At 36.1% G+C, this 18,686-nt stretch overlaps 1 protein-coding gene across 1 annotated transcript in view; it reads left to right on the plus strand.

The window, feature by feature from the left end:
- HMCN1 (hemicentin 1) overlaps positions 1 to 18,686 on the plus strand; it is a 467,830-nt gene that overhangs the window by 104,124 nt on the left and 345,020 nt on the right. Inside the window, exon 2 of the mRNA XM_028121561.2 lies at positions 4,413 to 4,483. Within this exon, the coding sequence (XP_027977362.2) occupies positions 4,413 to 4,483 (71 nt within the window). The remainder of the gene's footprint in view (positions 1 to 4,412; positions 4,484 to 18,686) is intronic.

Raw genomic sequence — 18,686 nt, forward strand, 5'->3', positions numbered from 1 at the left:
CTTAATTGATTTGTGTTTAATTGACCAAGAGTAGAATTTTTAGAGCATGGAACATGTTGAGATTCAGTTCATGGAAGGGATTTTGAGCAGCCCATGTCCCAGTGCCTGGAATTTCTCTGCTCTAATGCCAGGCTCTGTTAATCTGGTGCTCTCTTCAAGTCCTAACTCCTTCCTCATCTCCTCCTTGATGCCTTCACTGTGTGTTTCCCTAGAGTTCAGGGGTCTCTTTTCTCTCTGGACATTGAGAAAGTTTGCTATCCCTTTCTGTATTACTTGGCTCTTTTCAGGCACTATATAGACTTTCTAATTTTTCATAGCTCGCTGTAGTTTTCAACAATTTCCATTGTGACAAGCCCTGTGATTTATATATATGTTTGATTCTTCTATAATGCTCTGCAAATATTGTTTAGTTTATAATGCAGCTAGGGGTTCTCATTTTAACTTTCCATGTATTTACGTGTAACTATAAATATAAAACCACGAACTATATATTTTTTAAAACCAAAGAAATTGTGAACACCATTATCAAATCATGCACAGACAGTGTTTAAATCCAAGCAAGCAGCACTTTCTATTCCTCGTATTATCAAGAAGCTCTTTGAGGAAAAAAAACTGTAAGGAGCAGAAATCTGTTAGTGGAAAGGAAAAAGGAAGTGAGAAACTGGATATCGATCTTGCCAAGTGAAGCAGTGAAAGAAAATATTACATTGTGAAGTTCTTTCCATTATTTTCTCAAATACAACCCAACAACTGAGATTAAGAGAACAATGGCTGAGATGCTGGAAATAAATCCAACCCATCTGATAAGTCCCTAGGAAACGAGAAATAACAAAATGAAAAGAGGAGACTGCCTTGGAGTTTTGGACACTTTTTTTTTTTTAAATCAAAAGTGGTCTTCTGAAGCATGACATATTTCTTATATTTGTAACAATACATGTTGCCCTAATGTTTCTCTTTTCTTAATATTTTATTTATTTATTTATTGAGAGAGGGAGTGCATGTGCAAGCAGGGGGAGGGGCAGAGGAAGAGGGAGAGAGAAAATCTCAAGCAGACTCTGTGCTGAGCATGGAGCCCGATGCAGGGCTGGATCAGGACCCTGAGATCATGTCCTGAGCTGAAACCGAGAGTCCAACGCTCAACTAACTGAGCCACCTAGACGCCCTGTGTCTTTCTTTTTTTTTTTAAGTTAAGCTGTATGTGGAAAATGTTACCTATTGATTATATATTAATAACTTAGTTGAAGTAACGAACAAAACATTTGGTTAATAGGGAAAACTGAAAACTTTCTTGGTTGGCTAATCAGCGTCATATTGATCATGTCACGTGGTGTTTAGCTATAGCATAGAGGCTCCATGATGTAATGAAAAGAGCAAGAAATAGAGGATCCAAAGGCTTGGGCTTAAACTTTAACCTTTATTCTTTTTTTTCTTTATTGTTCCTTGTTCTATTAAAGATAATATCCAGGCATGCAACAATAAAGAATTCTGGATGTTGTGTGCATCAGATTAGGCATTCGAACATAGCCTATCTTGCCTGTGGTCCAGAGGAAAGGAGGAGAAAGTCAGTAGTAATATAGTCATCAACAGACTGGAGATCTTGGAAAAGAAGAAGTATTAGTGAGCTGCACATGTTGCTCTGTGTAGAAAATGTTTTCAAATAGCTTGACTTTTTTTTTCCACCATCAAAGTTTTCAATTTCATCTTCACTGGACCTCAAGTTTTCTTGTCTGTGGGTAAAGAAATTGAACCAAATACCTTTAATGTCCTTCTAGCTCAGTGCTTCTATTTGGAGATTGATGGTTAATTGATTTTTTTTGTTGGGTTTTCTTTGTAAGCAATAAGATAAAATTAACTGAATAAGGTGGAGATGATCTCTGCATTCTATTGAATGCTGTTCATCTTCATTTTCCCCATGTCTTTATTGTACAAATATTATCAAAACGACATTAAAGCAAATTGGAGAAAAGTCAAAACATTCAAGGAGTAGGACTTAAGTCAGGCTAGGATGAGCAGCATATGGGCAAATGAAAGACAGTGGGGATGGCCATGGGGGTAGTGAGGAAGCACAGTAGCCTCATGCTAAGGGATGTTGACAAAGTTAGAAAACTGGATTAATAGAAGAGAGACTTGGAATGCCTTGGAGAGTTCTCATTTAATTCTGTAAGCAATAGAGGACCATGTTCAGGCCGGAAGAGAGGACAAAGTTGTACCTGCTGGATGTCATCAAAGGCTTGGCAGGGGATGAAACCAACATGAGCAAAAAGGAAGAGAAGAGGAAATTGCTCATAACACAACTGGCACAGGACTGTATTAAGTGAAGAGAAAGACTGGAATGGAAGCAAGTCCTGAAAGGGAGGAGGGTGATTTTGTCAAATAGTCATATCATTCAATTCAAAAGAATTGGAAAGGATGGTTGCAGCTGGAGGGATATGGCAGTTCAGCAAGCCCTCACCTCTCCTGCGTATTTCTCATAACTGATAAAAAGATTTATCTCAGCTGTCCAATGTAGTTTACAAAAATGCTTATTAATGAGCTTCAGGAGGGATTTCCTATCTTTGTTGAAAACAAATGGGTATTTGAGTCTATGGATATAAATGAAGTCTAATCAGTTCTCTTATTTTAATAGCAGTCCTTGATCTCCACTCTTGAAGAACAGGCATATATCCAGGGCTATTTTTAAAATTCTTATTATAGGGAATAGTCTTCTATGTGTGTCCTTTTTTGTCTTATGTAATTGCTTTCCTCTAGTATTCTTTGTATTTCTTTCTGATTCTTGAGCTTTGAATTATAGAGTTATTTCAGTATTATGCCATGTAGGAACATAGAAGTTTGGCTTGACAATGCTGCTGACAATTTATATGTCAGGGTGTAACTGTCTGGCATATTCTTTGCTATTTTGCATTCCTTTGCAAAGTATGCCTTTGTTTAGTCTTGAGGGAGTAGGCTTCTCTGATTTTCCATATACTTGGGACAAGACTTTCACATAACTAATAACTGTTCTGCTTGGTATGGAATGCAGATGTTTGCATTTTCACACGGTTCTTTCAGTTGCCTCTCCATTCCTTTTGCATACTGCAAGGTGTCTAATCTGTGATGAAGAATGCAGGCATAGTTTTCATGTGATTTTTAAGAAAAATTACATGGGTTGTGGCAGACAAATTGTGCTTCCTTTCCAATTTACCTCATTTATTTCTAAAATCCTACAGTCTGTTTTTGTATTATATTTAGCATGTTATAGAAGGCCTGACTAATTAATTATTATCCTTTGAAGTCATAAAGTCTTTTGTCTAGCAGTGCCTTTGAACCTAGAAAATGTCTTATAAAAACTCAGTATTAAATATTTTTATAATTTTGTATTGTAGTTGCATATTATCATTTTGAATGCTGCCTGTATCTTCATTAGATAAAGTAGAAAACTTTTCATCCACCCTGGGAATTTAGGACGATATGTCTGTGCATGTGATACTCTGATGAATTTTAATACTATATTCCTTAAATATATGAATGTTTCTTAAGGAAGTAATTGATTCCTGTAAAGGCCACTTTCTACTTGTCTATTTTAAACGTTGATGGTTTTTTTTTTAAGAAAATGATCTTTGTGGATTAAAATGTTTACCATAGACATACTGTATCCTATAAAAATAATATTGCCAAATTTACCCACCCTGGTATCTGGGCTCTTTCTCTTCACCTGACTTACTAAGGTCCTGATTTTCCAAGGAATGCAATGGCCCCACTTGTTCCCATTTGGAGTGGTGGTTTGTGCAGTACATCAGGATAGTCAGGTAATTATGGTGGTCAAAGTCAGCTAAGGAGAATGGTGATAGTGATGGACAGCAATCCCAGCTGGGAGAAGGAAGTGATAGGCAGACTATTTCCTGAACTTTTAATGTCCTCATTTCAGTGCTTCTGCAAGTTCTTAAAAACACTGTGGCATTAATGTTCATTCACTTTTATGTTGTTAAATGTTAAATTTTTTTTTCAACTAATTTGGACTTACAGAAAAGTTGCCAACAAATTTACAATGTATAGTTGAGAAAACAGAATTATAGGCTGGATAAGTGATTAATTTAGAGTCTAGCAACAAAGTAGGTATTCAATAAATATTCACTGACCAGTGAGAGTAAAAAGGGACCGAATCTGGGGTCTCCTGACTCTTTGTCTTATGACATTTTTGACTGCCCCTTTGCATTTCCCAAGGCTAAACATTCACTCTGCATAAGCATGATTTCCAGCAAATTTTAAGTTATTCTTTGGTAGCTATAAACTGAGAAACTGTTGTTTTGCTGGCTATATATTTCTTATTAGTAAATAACCATGTAGTGCCAAATGAAAAGACATTTGCAAACACAGTAAAGTCTTTAATGCTGTTGATTACAATTTATTCACCTGTGTCATTTTTATCTTCATAGAAATTGGCCCAGTGACAATTACCACAGATCCCAAGAAATTTCAGTATGAACTCAGAGAACTTTATGTTCAGGTAAGTGCTTGCTTTCAATTTTTCAATTTGTTTTAGGGGAAAGGAAAATCATGAACTTTTGTCTGATTTCCTTTATTTTTAAATCTGATAGAAATAATTGTTGGGTTTTAAATTCCAATACCACCTCTTTTTCTCACTTTTCACTTTCTCACTGCCACTTCTCTTGAGTGTTGAATAAATTGAACAATAGATATGGGAGTGGGGCAGTTTGGGTTCATCTTCATTTATGCATCATCTATGGTTGCTTTCATGTAACAATAGCAGATAAAAGTAGTTTTGACAGACTATTTGGCCCTCATAGCCTAAGATATTTCCTATATGACCCTCTACAGAAAAAGTTTACTGAACCCAGCTCTCGGTGAGTCCCTTCATTGAGAATCATAAGGAACAGTTAATTCTTTTCCCAAAACAGAAATGGTATCATTAAAATAATTTTGATATTCTATGCTATAAATCAACTGTATAAAATTTTTGACCATAAGTATAATTTGGTTATTAGAGAAGAAGAATAACATTGGTTTAACTGTTATTCTGAAAAACAGGACTTGGAGATAGGGTTAGTATGTACTTTCTCCTTAGTGCTGCTTTGAGATTATTATTGCTTAATCCATTCATTAAAACCAAAAAAACTTGCTCTTTGAGGCTGCTTCACTATGCTATCCTCCATAGATGGTCTCTGCTGTAGTCATTTCCAGAACTTTTGACCACTCCTCATCATTCAACTAAGCTATTGGTACCTGGATCTTTGGCTACCTTTCCCTTTCAGGGCTGCCACTATCCCAGGGACCTCAGTATTTATGGGAATGACCTGTCAGAACCTTCTCCCCTCAGTTCCTTGACCTGCTAGTCATCTTCAATAACCTGTTCTTTACTTTATCTCAGTCTTCCATTCCCACACACATCCTCTGGACCTTATCATCACCAATCCATTCTACCACTCAAATCACTAATTCAAGCATTTGAACCTTGAACAGCAACCGTCTGTCTACCAAGATTGTTGATGCAATTGCTTACAACTGCTCCTTCACCCTCATTAACCCCTGTCCTGTCTCCCAGGCAATCAGATCTCTCCTTTTTTTACTTCCCTCCAGTCTAGCCCAGAGTCCTATCATTTCAAAAACATAGCTTTTTTTTTCTTGTCCATTGCTTTTCTGTTCTGTTTCCTCTCTGACCCCAATTATCTGCATTATTCATGCCTATCCACCAGTGGTCAAGTGCTGTTGAAGTCTCACAACAGAGCAGGTTGATTCCACTGTAAATACAAACCCACCTATCTCCACTGGACTCTCAATACTCCCATGATCTTACTGTATTTCTTTGGTCAATTAAGTCTCCCATTTCAGGACACCTGGGTGCCTCAGTTCGTTAAGTGTCTGCCTTTGGCTCAGGTCATGATCCCAGGGTCCTGGGCTCCTTGCTCAGCAGGGAGCTGCTTCTTCCTCTGCCTCTGCCCTTCCCCCTGCTTATGATCGCTCTCTCTCTCTCTCTCTCTCTCTCTGTCAAAATAAATAAAATCTTTAAAAAAAAATAAATCTCCTATTTCTCACAATGACAATTATAGATCTTGTCTATTCTTTTTAAATCTCCATCCCCTCACCCTTTTACTACTGGTTATTTCAGTGAGTTATCTACTCTGAACAAGTGACCTCACTTACTGTTTCAAACACAGACACATAAAAATGGCAGCCCTCTTTTCCTCATACCTCAAATCCACTGACATCCAGTACCCATCCTATTCTCATTCTTTACTTGATCTAAACTCTTTGGCTTTCTCAGGAACCTAGCACTCTCAAGCCGTTCCTCTCAGCTGCTTAAAAGTTCCCATTTATTCTTAAATATGTCCTAGTCTCTCCAAAAAACAAACAAATCCCAATAAACCAAACCATAAAAAGCAAAACAAAATAAACAATAAATCTCTATTTTTCTCAACTCCTCTTATAAATAACAACTTTTATCCTTCTTAGTTCCTGCAATGTCAAGAAAGTTGTCTGTATTCACCACCATCATTTCCTCACACCCACCTCCCCTATTCACTCCTCCATCTATGTCACTCTAGTCCCCACAGCCCCACACCATCAAAGTAGCTCTAGCTGGTGACATGTGATCTCTGTCTTGTTAAATGCAGTGGAAACATTTCAGTCATCAGCATATTAGATGGACATCTTTGTTGTCTTTGACAAATACACTCTTCCCTACACTCTCATTTTCTTCCCACTTTTCCTCAGCTTCCTAGGCAGCTCATTTCTCTCCACATGCCCTTTCCATTGCTCCATCCTTGGTCCTAAATCCTTGCTCTTTGTCCTCTATTTGTTATCTTTGTGAATGATGCCTATAATATTTTGGTTATACTACCAAAAAATCTGAATCATCCTTAATATACTTCTCCCTTTCCCCCCAGCATCCAAACCATCAAGTCTTCGTTTTTAACTTTCTAAATATTTTTCATATCAATTGACTTCTCTCTATTTCTGTTGGTACTACCTTAGCTCCAATTACTATATCTTTAGTCTAAACAAATCAAAAAAGCTTCTAAGTGATTTTCCTGCATTTACTCTTGCTTTTATTTTCTAGGCTATTCTCTATTCTGCAAACAAAATGATCTCAAAATACATCTCTGAACATTTCCCCCTAATATCCTCTGCAGTCATCCCCACCTCATCAAATTCTTCCCAAGATTTTGAGTGATGTGAGATCTGTCTCTGTTTCAGCCCTGTATAGAGCCACTCTCTCCTCTGGGCTTGGGCTCTGTCTTAGGGCCTTACATAGAGCCTTCCCATATGTGTATCCTCACCCATCTCCTGGTGGCATTTTTGCACATGCTCTTCTCCTTGGATAGGAAGTTCCTGTCCTTCATCCTGTCTTCACTTCCATGTTCCCTTAACCTAGTTTGAAATCCGGTATTCAAAGTCTAATCTTAAATACCGTTTCCTCAGAGATCCTGCCCTGTCCTCCAGGCTTGGTCATATCTCACTACCTCTTTCCATCACAAAGTAGCTGGGATTTCACATTGAAGAATCATGTCTGGTTTAATTCATCATTGCCCTAGTAAAATGCATGGCAAATAAAACATGCTCACTCTTCGATGAATGAAAGAAAGACTAAATATACCACTATATACAAATCAACAGAGTCCAAATTAGAGTTGAAGATTAATACTTTGGTTTCACTGTTGGGCGAATGACTTGATTTGTAACTGTGCATAGTATGAGCATAATTGGGACATAGGGTGAAAAAGCCAAAGCTTGGCATTCCAAATATGTATTAAGTCATGATTCTTTTATTGTGCCTATCTCTATAGTTTTTAAATTATACACTAAAATAAACTATATTTCATGAGAAATCTAAATAGATTTATATAGTTATCCCTTGGCTATTTTTCTCTTTTACTAAGCTTATTCTGATGATTTTTTCTACTAATAGTCCTCTGTTTCCTTTCTCTTATACCATCTCATTCTTTTTTAGTCATTTCTTGATACTTACTGAGAATTTACTTTTCTGTCCCTCCATCTAGCAAATTCTTTGCCACTTTAGATGTCCAGATCCTCTGAAAAAAATCTTTTCCATAAAAATTTCTATCCTTTACATGGATCATAGGAATTAGAAATTGTATTGCCTTGGTTGTTAAAATTTTTATGTTGCCTTATTCTGCCATGCATGAGCTCCTGTGATCAAGAGTCTTGTAGCTCTCATTGAGCCTCTGATCCACCTGTGGGATGAACTGATATATGCACTAGAGTGGACTTAAATAGCTGTTGAATAAATGGATGTTATATGAGGGTAGCCTCTTTTAAAAATATATATTTAACAGTAAACTATATCAAATATAATTTAAGCTTTACTTGATTGTACAAAGGGTAACTTAAACCTAATTATCAGTTTTCATTACATAGAGATTCAGAAGGGCCAAGGAATGGAGATTTCTAGCTGATAGAATATTAAGAAAGGATTTACTGTATTCACTTTTTTTTTTTCTATGCAGAGGTACAGCTGAACTGTATTCTTTAATATCTGGCTAGAATGAAAATTCCTACATTCTCAATGAGACCTGGCACGGGCACTTCCTGATTTCCTGCCTCTCCCTTTCTTTTGTTCTGAAGGATCTTCAAGGAGTCTACTTATCCTCTATGCTCCATTTGCCTGTAGGGTGAAGGATCATGATTCCTGACTTAACACTCCTTTGATGCCCTCCCCAGAGCCCTGGTGCATCACCTTCTGGAATTGAGCCTGATACAGGCACTCCATAGGGTTGTATCATATCTCTGTTCAAGAAAATAATCTTTCTTTTCTTTTCTCCTGGAATGAAAGCTGTTGTACATTTCTCTGGAGGTTTTCTCTGGACTGGCTATATCTTATGGGGTTTATTTTTGCATCGTCTTGGGATCGAAGAGGATGCTTAAGTAGAACAGCCAGTTTGGGAAGAAACCAGATACTTACTTTTGCCCTTTATTCAACATTGGACATTGTTAAAGGCACTGGGGATACCATGGAAGGTTATTTTTTTTTTCCTATTTTCAAAGATTCGAAGTTTCTGGTGAATTATTTCTTTTTAAATGAATGGCAAAAAGTTTCTTTGAGTAAGGATCAAATATGAAAAGACTCTAGGCGACATCATCACTTAACACCTAATCTGAAGAATATATTTTGTTTTCTCTTCAGTGTTTGCTTAGAGAATATTGTATTATTTCATAAATCAGTCTAGAAACTAAATGTTACAAATTTCATAAAATTTTAGTATGAGATACTAAATTTTGTTTTGTATATAATTTCCAGACCCCTCTTCAGGTCCCCCGCTACCATTTTTAGTGCCTCCCCGCAAATCACTGGTATCATGAGCAACAAATTGCATCCTACTAAAACTAACTTAGCTTTTAAAAAATCTTTTTAAAGTTAATAATTTTTTGCATTTGTAATAATTTTGAAAATAAGAAAAGTAAATTTAGTTTTAAGTAAATTATTGACCGTTAACATTACACTAGGCTTAGCTATTTTTCTTATAGAGATATTGCTTAAAAAGCAATTTAAAATTTTCCAAGAAAAACTTAGAAAAAAAATCACTAAACTTAAATCATTAAATTTATAATATTAATTTCATTTTTCTTTATCATCTTTCATCTGGAATACAAGGAAGTAACTTGAAAAGTATCTGAGCTTTCTTTCTGGGGAAAAGAAGGGAAGACAAATGTCAACAAATGGTATTCAAATCACACAGAGCTTTGGGAATTAGTATCCTGTAAATATGCAGTGCAAAGTCCTATCTCAGGTCACATTCTTTATAGGAAACTATAAAACTTTTTGATTTTTAGAAAATGGTATAGCAGTGATATGCTTTTAAGCCTTTTATCTATATGTTCTTTTTTAAAAGATTTTATTTATTTATGAGAGAGAGAGGGTGTGAGCACGCAGGAGCAGTGTTGGGGGGAGGGGCATAGAGAGAGAGGGAGAAACAGACTCCCTACGGAGCAGGAAACCTGACCCCAGGACTTGATTCCAGGACCCTGGGGAATATGACTTGAGCCAAAGGCAGATGCTTCACCGACTGAGCCACCCAGGCGTCCCCTATCTATATGTTTTTGTTTTAAAGAACAAAAAGCAGTTAGTCAACCATTTGAAATGTAAAGAAAAAGGAAGTTTTACAATAATAGGATTATTGTAAAAAAATACATTTTTTTCATATAGATAGTTGGTCCCTAAAACTGAAAAGCTTTACACACAATTTAATTTCCCTTTGCAGGGGCGCCTGGGTGGCTCAGTCATTGAGCATCTGCCTTTGGCTCAGGTCATGATCCCGGGGTCCTGGGATCGAGCCCCACATCGGGCTTCCTGCTCCGCGGGAAGCCTGCTTCTCTCTCTCCCACTCACCCTGCTTGTGTTCCTTCTCTCACTGTGTCTCTCTCTGTCAAGTAAATAAATAAATAAACAAATAAAATCTTTAAATAAATAAATAAATAAATAAATAAATAAATAAAATCTTTAAAAAAAATTTCCCTTTGCAAAGTCTATTAGTAAAATTGACCTTAAAAAAAGCAGGAATAAGAGTAAAAATATTACAACAGCATCATCACATAGCAACAAGATAGTTATGAAGAAGATGGGGGTAAGATCCAATTATTGCAATTCTTTAACAGAAATAGAAGGGAAATAGGCAAACTGCTGCAGGCTGAGGGTAAGGGAAAAAAATGTTTTGCTGTAGTGTAGGAACAGCTGATGTGAAGGATTAACTGCCAAAGGGGAGAGTATGAGAAACCATGGCCAGACAGGCCAAGATTTAGAGGAGGACAAGATAGTGCTGATTTTTTTTTTGAAAGATTTTATTTACTTATTTGACAGAGAGAGACACAGCAAGAGCCAGGAACACAAGCAGGGGGAGTGGGAGAGGGAGAAGCAGTCTTCCCATCGAGGAGGGAGCCCCAAAGTGGGGCTCGATCCCAGGACCCTGGGATCATGACCTGAGCCGAAGGCAGACAGACGCTTAACGACTGAGCCACCCAGGCGCCCCAAGATAGTGCTGATTTTAGAAGAGCAATTTATGATGAAAATTTTCTATACACTTTATCTAATTTCTCATATTCTAAATCATGTTACTATGTAAAAGTATGTTTTTTATTTTTAGATTTATAAGACAATTTATATGCATTTTAAAAACCAAACTGATGTATAACAGAAAGAAATTAAGAAAAAGCAAAAAAAATAAAAGGACTAGAAAAGAAAAGGGAAGGGATTATACATAAAGTGCAGGTATAGACCCACTGAAACTATGAAAGATGTGATTTACATTTTTGGTATGGGACATGATTCAACTGAAGACAGCAGCTTTTATTTCCATTTAAGTTTTCTTTCTTACAAATGCATATATATAGAAGTGTATAAATTCACTTTTACAGGAGGAATGGCATATATTTAATTAAGGGAAGAAGGTGAGATACGGAGTCCATTACATGTAACTCATAATACATGTAAAAGCTTCAAGAATAGTAGAACCAGTGTTTGGCCCAAAGTAGGGGCTTGAGGAATGTTAGCTATTATTACTACCTGTAGTACCCCAGAGTGTTTTTAAGGGAAATAATCACCAAGTAATTCTGCCATAAATGATCAGCAATTGTGGAATACGTGCCTTGTGATTTTGCATGTACTTTAAAGTTATTCTCTCAATTCACACCCACACAAATATTAATATTCCTTTTTACAAATGAGGATACTCAAGCTTTGGAGTATTAGGTAACAAGACTTCATCAGGTCACCAAACTGGCAAGGAGCAAAGCTGGTCTCAAAACTGGAGGTTTTTTAATGCCAAAGCTGGTGTCCTTTTTATCAGTCTGCTACTTTCTTTCTAAATATTGATTTAAATAACCTAATTAATCTCATCAAATTAACATTTATTTATAGAATTTGTCTTTGTATTTTATTTCAAAGTAGGGGTGTAGAGAATTAAATACAGATATAGGTCTAGGGCTGGTCTCATCCTCAATGAAATGAATTTATTCCTTGAAAATTTTGGCTTTCACTGCTACCTCTGATCACTTTGAGTAATTGGCTCACCTAAATTTACTGAGTAGCAAATGACAAAGTTAATTATGAATAAAAATTGTTCCTATTGCTCTGCATATGTTCTCACTACTTACTCTGGTAAGCTTATTTAAGTATCACCTCACAAACACCTTGGAGAGATACAAGGACAAGATGCCCTTTAGGGGATTGAAAGGTAGTGTTCATACTGTAGTTGTATTTGTAGGTGATGTTTTCATTATTTTTATTGTTAGAGTTGAAACTTCTTGGAGTTTGAACGAAGCACCTTTTAAAACTTTTGATTTGCTGCTGGAGTTTTCTGCTAGACCATATGAATTCTCTGAGGGACAATTAATCCTAAGTCCTCAGGGAGTAAAGAGAATGGATGGCCCTGCATAGAAATGCTTGGTTCTTTTCTAGCTATCCACCCTGATACCCTATCCAGAAGCAAAAAGCTAGATGATTTCTTAACAATCTTTTATATGTGCACTTCAAAGGACAGAGAGTAGAGAAGAGTATTCTATTAGATTACTTTTTCAAAGCAGAATATAGACCAGAAAGAGGTGGGTATGGATTATGATGATAAAAGTCTTCATTTTCTTTTCAAAGTGTGCATGTGGGAATGTTCCAAAGGGTAAACACAGGAGTCATTGCAGGGTAAATAATGCAGTTACATGTGACAAAATAACATTTAAGAAGAGGAATTCACTGACCTGTGATGCCTGGATTCACCCCATACATGCTCATTACCCAACCAAAGGATAACTCTATTCCCCATAATAAATACTGCATCTGATTTTTGTCAGTTTTTAGGTGATGGTAAGGATGGAGGTCAAAATGTTTTCCTTGGGAGAATGTTTCTTGATCTAAAGCCAGGACTCCTAGAGAAAACTATCAACCTCACGTTGAGCAAAATGAATGTATGGGAAATCAAGAGTTTCTTCTCAATCCAAATTGATCAGGAGCAGTTCTCAAGAAGCTGTCTTTATTCTTAGGCCTTGAAAAAGTGTCAGAAGAATTGTGGAGTCTTGGTATTGGCATTAACTTTGTTATTTGTCCAATTATTCCATCAGATGTCAGAATCTGAAATGAACTAAGCCCAATTAGGGATTTGATAACACTGGTCTTCATCACCAGATTATACATGGGGCCCTCCTCCGGAGCGGTGTCCTGGAGCCTGTCTTGCTGTTTGAGGCTGATACCGGGCAGTCATATCATATTATTGAATTCAGGTGCAGTCACCAGCTCAGTAGGTCAGATTTCCTCATATCAACTTTAAACCAGGTCTCTATCCTTCTATATTCATGTTGATTTTTGAAAATCCTCATTTATCTAGTCTATTGATACATACAAGTCTCCTCCTGTGAGATAATCTAGATCTTAGTTCACTAGTTTTGTTTAATGACTCTTAGCTCTAAAACAACCCATAAAATTCATATATCTCAAACTTCCCTGTAAATTATAATGTTCATAAATTATAATGATTTTATTGGTAAAAAATGCATCGTGTTGATATTTTTTTTTGCCAAGACCTAAAATTACATAAGCAGTATAAATACATTTTTAACACATAAAATAAAACACACATTACACAATCACAACATTATAATCTCCTTCAAGTACCCAATAACAAAGATAATACGAAATGTGCTGGGGAGTATATAAAATCCATATGTGAATGTTAGAGTGGAAAGGAAGACAGAGATTTTAGTGGGCAGGCTGAATCTGAGGAGTACTAAAGGAAAGACAGAGAAGGGTCATAGCCCAAGGAAAACAACAGAAAGAAAGCCTGCCTAATCCTTGAATAAGCAGATGATAAGTGGCTGCAAGGGCCTCCTTAGGCCCACAACCCTGCCCTCTTCTGGCTCTTTCTCTTTGGGCAAACAAGGAAGCCATGTGTTAGGAGAGATCAGGAATCCCAACCAGGGACCAGGGCAATGCCTTTAATTTGGTGGGAAAAGAAAAGGTCACAATAAAGAGGTACAGAATCCTTGAAGGACAAAGGAAGGAATTCTCTAAGTAGTATGAAGGCATATCATTTTCTCATTTATTAATCAAGATATTGAGTGGCTGGTATATAGTGTATCCTTTATGATTATTTAAATTGAAGTAAACTAATCTCCTCCTAAGACCAAACATGAAAGTTCTAACAAATTGAAAGATCAGTTGTTGAAGAGTTAGACTCTTAACTACTGACAGGTGATAATCTGAAAGCCTGGAAATGGTTGTAATTGTTAGCTTTTAATGCATCTCTGAAAGCAAGGTCAACCGTTTTTTGATGCCTTGATTTGGATTCCACCTTCTCCAAACTAGTGAAGGGCAGCATGGTGGACTGCCTGGAATGTAATATCGTTTATTTTGATTAGAGAGATTTGAAGTTTGGGCTCTGAAATACTGTGATTGGGTACCTGGGCGGCTCAGCCGGATAAGCGTCTGCCTTCGGCTCAGGTCATGATCTCAGGGTCCTGGGATTCAGCCCTGCATCGGGCTCCCTACTCAGCAGGGAGCTTGCTTCTCCCTCTCCCTCTGCCCTTCCCCCTTACTTGTTCTCTCTCAGATAAATAAATAAAATTAAAAAAAAAAAAGAAATACTCCGATTATCCCTCAGTATATCCCTGCCATATTTTCTATAAGTGATGAAGACCAAATGTCACTAATGCATTAGGATTCTATAGCCATTCTGATTTATACTTGCTTGGATGCAACTTTATTTTAGGTTCAATGCAATGTAATGATTTCCACATGTACCTTCTGTTTTCTTGGTCATAGAATCACACAATTGTGTTTTAAGAAAGAGAACTGAGAGTTATAAACCTTTGTTCAGCTCAAGACTGAGTTTCATTCCTAAATTTTATAGGTAAAGGACGAATGACACAAATAAGACATTTGAACAGTGGGTGTTCACACTAAGGAAAAATACAGTCTGACTTTGAAGCAAGGCTTAGTAGGTTATAATTATGTTAGAATAAGGGTAAGTATTATAAGGCCACTAATACTTATATTGGACTTAGGCATGAGCCTACCAAAAAAGTTTCATTTTTTCATTGCTTGGAGTTAGGCTTATCTGGGAAACAACTGGGATAAACAGTAGTTCAGTGAAAATGGATGATGAGACTAGAAGAATTGTATGAATTGACTAGGAGAGAAATAATAAGGCATGGGTGAGGGCCTGCTCTGAGATTAGCCTTCGTAGTCCTCTGACCCCTTGTTTGATGAGCATTTTCCCATTAGGTTTTGGATAGGGACCTCATTTTTCTCCAACTCCTTTCAGGGTTTAAAGGTTCAGTTTATTTCACTGTCACTCCCACATTGTCTTGTATTTAGAAGAGACAGGATAATAATCTCTGTTTTATTACTCCCTTGACTGATAAGATTTCTGTTCATTCTTATTTTATCTTGCTTTTAAGGAATTTATTTTTTTAACACAATTATCACTGTAACTCTGAGGTTACAGTTTTTTTTTCTTTCTTTAATTCCAGGAGCGACATTTACTGTAAAAGTTCACATGCTTCTGTTTTTCCAGTACACATTTTTTTCTATCTGAAGTGTCTTTGGCAGCTTAGTAAATTGTAACCATCAGTCGAATTATAAAGATAAAGTGAATATCAAAATACTGAGCAAGAATTTGCCTACTGATATAAATAAGTTCTATTTCAGAATTCAAGTAAAAGCACAAAATTAAGTCAGGCCCTTCTCACTTTACATTTTCGTATGTGTGCCAGTTTATGTGGTTTTAGGAGATATATTTCCATAACCATGTTTGTTTTCTTTTATTAAATATTAAAGCTGACAGCATGCCAGGGTTGAGAGAGAGAGGGAGACCAAGAGATAAAGAGACAGGGAGAGGTACAGAGATATAAGAGCTGGAGGGAGTTAGTTTTATATACCACTAAGAATATACATATATAGGCACTTGTACTTTTAGGAGACTTAGCTCTGGAATTATATTACTTGAAAGGAGATGGGCTAGGCTTGAGTAAAGCTCAGGCTGAACACAGAAAGCATGCCTAGATTGTGTCAAGATTGCTTTGCACAGTCTCATTCACCCATTTACTCACCATCCATTCATTTATCCCTTCATTAATCGAACTACAATGGAACACTTAATGAGTTCCTCAAGGAACAAAGATCTAGTGGGAGGAAACAGATAAATTATAACACAACTCAACAAATGCTACAATAGAAAAATGAACAATATTTTGTGGACATCTTGAACTATGAGAACCTTTTTTCCTCTGACAAGCTACTTGCTTGCAGTCACCGAAGTTGATGAAGGTAATAAAATGCCTCGCTGGAGTTTGCATGAGCTCTCAGGCCAGGCAGAATTGAGTTTCAGTCTCTGCTCCTTCACTTAGTTGTCATGTGACCCTAGGAAAGTGGTTTTCATGATTTAATGCTCTGGCAATGTAATGTGCTAAAAACGATACCTACCTCCTCAACTGATGTAAAGAGTAGATAACAGTGTATGTGACAGTACTGTCTTAGTGCTTGACTTAGAGTAGATAGCCACTGAGTTAATACAAGTAAGGTGTCTTATTACCAATAAAAGTGTCAAATTAATGAGGCTTTTCATAGATTCAAGTCCATCAATTCTAAATGTCTCCATTATAGTCGTTTTATGGAATATTATTTTACCTTTTTTTTCCATTTGGTATTCAAGTCAAAACATAAAATGTTAAAACTTTTTTTTTAAAGGACTACTTTTTTAAAGTTTGGAACAATGGAAAATAGTTTGTTTTTAGTGTTTTGGTCAAAATCCCATTGCCCCCAATTTAAAAATCTGTGCATGAGTTTGACACAAATCAACCTAAAGTATCTGATTTTGTGAGGTTTGTTTATAAATATGGACATTCTGACAATGATTCTCTTTAGTCCTCTTCTGCCAAAACTAGTTTAAGAATCAGATGATCAGTCAGTGATTTGAGAAAGACTATTAGCAAACCTGTGGGACAAGTTTCTATATATATATCTCAGTATATTTATACAAATGTGCAAAAACTTTGTTTATAAACTTTGTGTATATATATATTTAAACAAAGTCAATAATTTATAGATTTTTAGAGTAGATTGTCATTTGATTCCTGATCCTTAGTAAATTAAAGCAACTTGAATTTTGTTTTTAATAACTTCTGCCAGGAAGCAAAGTTCATGGAAGACCTTTAGAATAAAGTAGCAATCTTACAAATAACAGTCTAGAATGAAGCCTACATAACTAAACCAAGTATCATTCTAAAGCAGAGCTGTCCAACAAAAATATGATGTGAGCCACGTATGTAATTTTTAAAAAGTTTGAAATTAATTTTAATATTTAATTCAGTTATGTCCAAAATATTATCATATCAACTTGTCATCAATATGAAAAATTATTACTTCTTTAGTTTTTCAATTTAAATTTTAATTCATTAAAGTAAAATAAAATATTTGGTTCCTTAGCTTCACTAGCCACATTTCAAATGCTCAGCAACTACTCAAGGCTTGTTAGTAGCCATTGTCTTAGTTCATATCTAATGTATTCCTTTTCTAGATAATTTTAGTGATTATTTATGATTTAAAATGATTAGAAATTCAAACTCAAGTATCACATAGAGAGCTTTTATAAAGACATAACATTATATGTTAACTTCTTTTGGAAAAAAGAAACATTTTTCTTTTCTAGAACATACATCCCCAATGAGATAGACAAACAGTTTCACTAAGATATAAGTTACTGGTCAATATTTATTTTTGATTTTCAGTTATCCACTAACCTAGCTAAGCAAAAAGGTAATAATTTAAAGATATTGTACTATTTTGGAAAGAGAAGAGTTGTTCCTGAGAACATCTAATCGCTATGTAGTCAATATGATTATAATGTAATCTGTTTGTTCAAATGTGAAATTCAGGGCAGTATAATCATTTTTATTGTAAAGAATACACTGATTTCCACAGCAGGAAAAAAATTAGCTACACAAATCACTCTTAAGGGATGTATAAGTACATCCAATATGGGTTTCTTACATACATGGATCAAAATGTTTCCTTTCGACTTGACATTCCCCAATTTTCTGGCTGCTTTGAGACTTTATGTTAATTTCTCCATAGAAGTTCAAAGACTTTGTTTTGAGAGTATTATATAAAAGAGTTCAAGAAATTAAAGGAATGCCTTTCATTTGCAATTATATTTGTGAAATTCTCTGGAGTTATAGCTATGTCAGCTCATCACACTCTTTCCTTTGGGTATTCTTAATTAAAAAAATTTTTTTATTATGTTAATTACCATACATTACATCATTAGTTTTTGATGCAGTGTTCCATGATTCATTGTTTGTGTATAACACCCAGTGCTCCATTCAGTACGTGCCCTCCTTAACACCCATCACCAGGCTAACCCATCCCCCCACCCCTGCCCCTCTAGAACCCTCAATTTCTTTCTCAGAGTCCATCATCTCTCATGGTTTGGCTCCCCCTCCGATTTACTCCTCTTCATTTTTCCCTTCCTGCTATCTTCATTTTTTTTTTAACATATAATGTATTATATGTTTCAGAGGTACAGGTCTGTAATTCAACAGTCTTACACAATTCACAGCGCTCACCATAGCACATACCCTCCCCCGTGTCTATCACCCAGCGCCCCCATCCCTCCCACTCCCTACCACTCCAGCAACCCTCAGTTTGTTTCCTGAGATTAAGAATTCCTCATATCAGTGAGGTCATATGATAC

Source organism: Eumetopias jubatus, unplaced genomic scaffold (genome assembly GCF_037043125.1).
Source record: "Eumetopias jubatus isolate StellerSeaLion01/CBP00866 unplaced genomic scaffold, mEumJub1_p1.0 scaffold_12, whole genome shotgun sequence".
Lineage (NCBI taxonomy): Eukaryota > Metazoa > Chordata > Mammalia > Carnivora > Otariidae > Eumetopias > Eumetopias jubatus.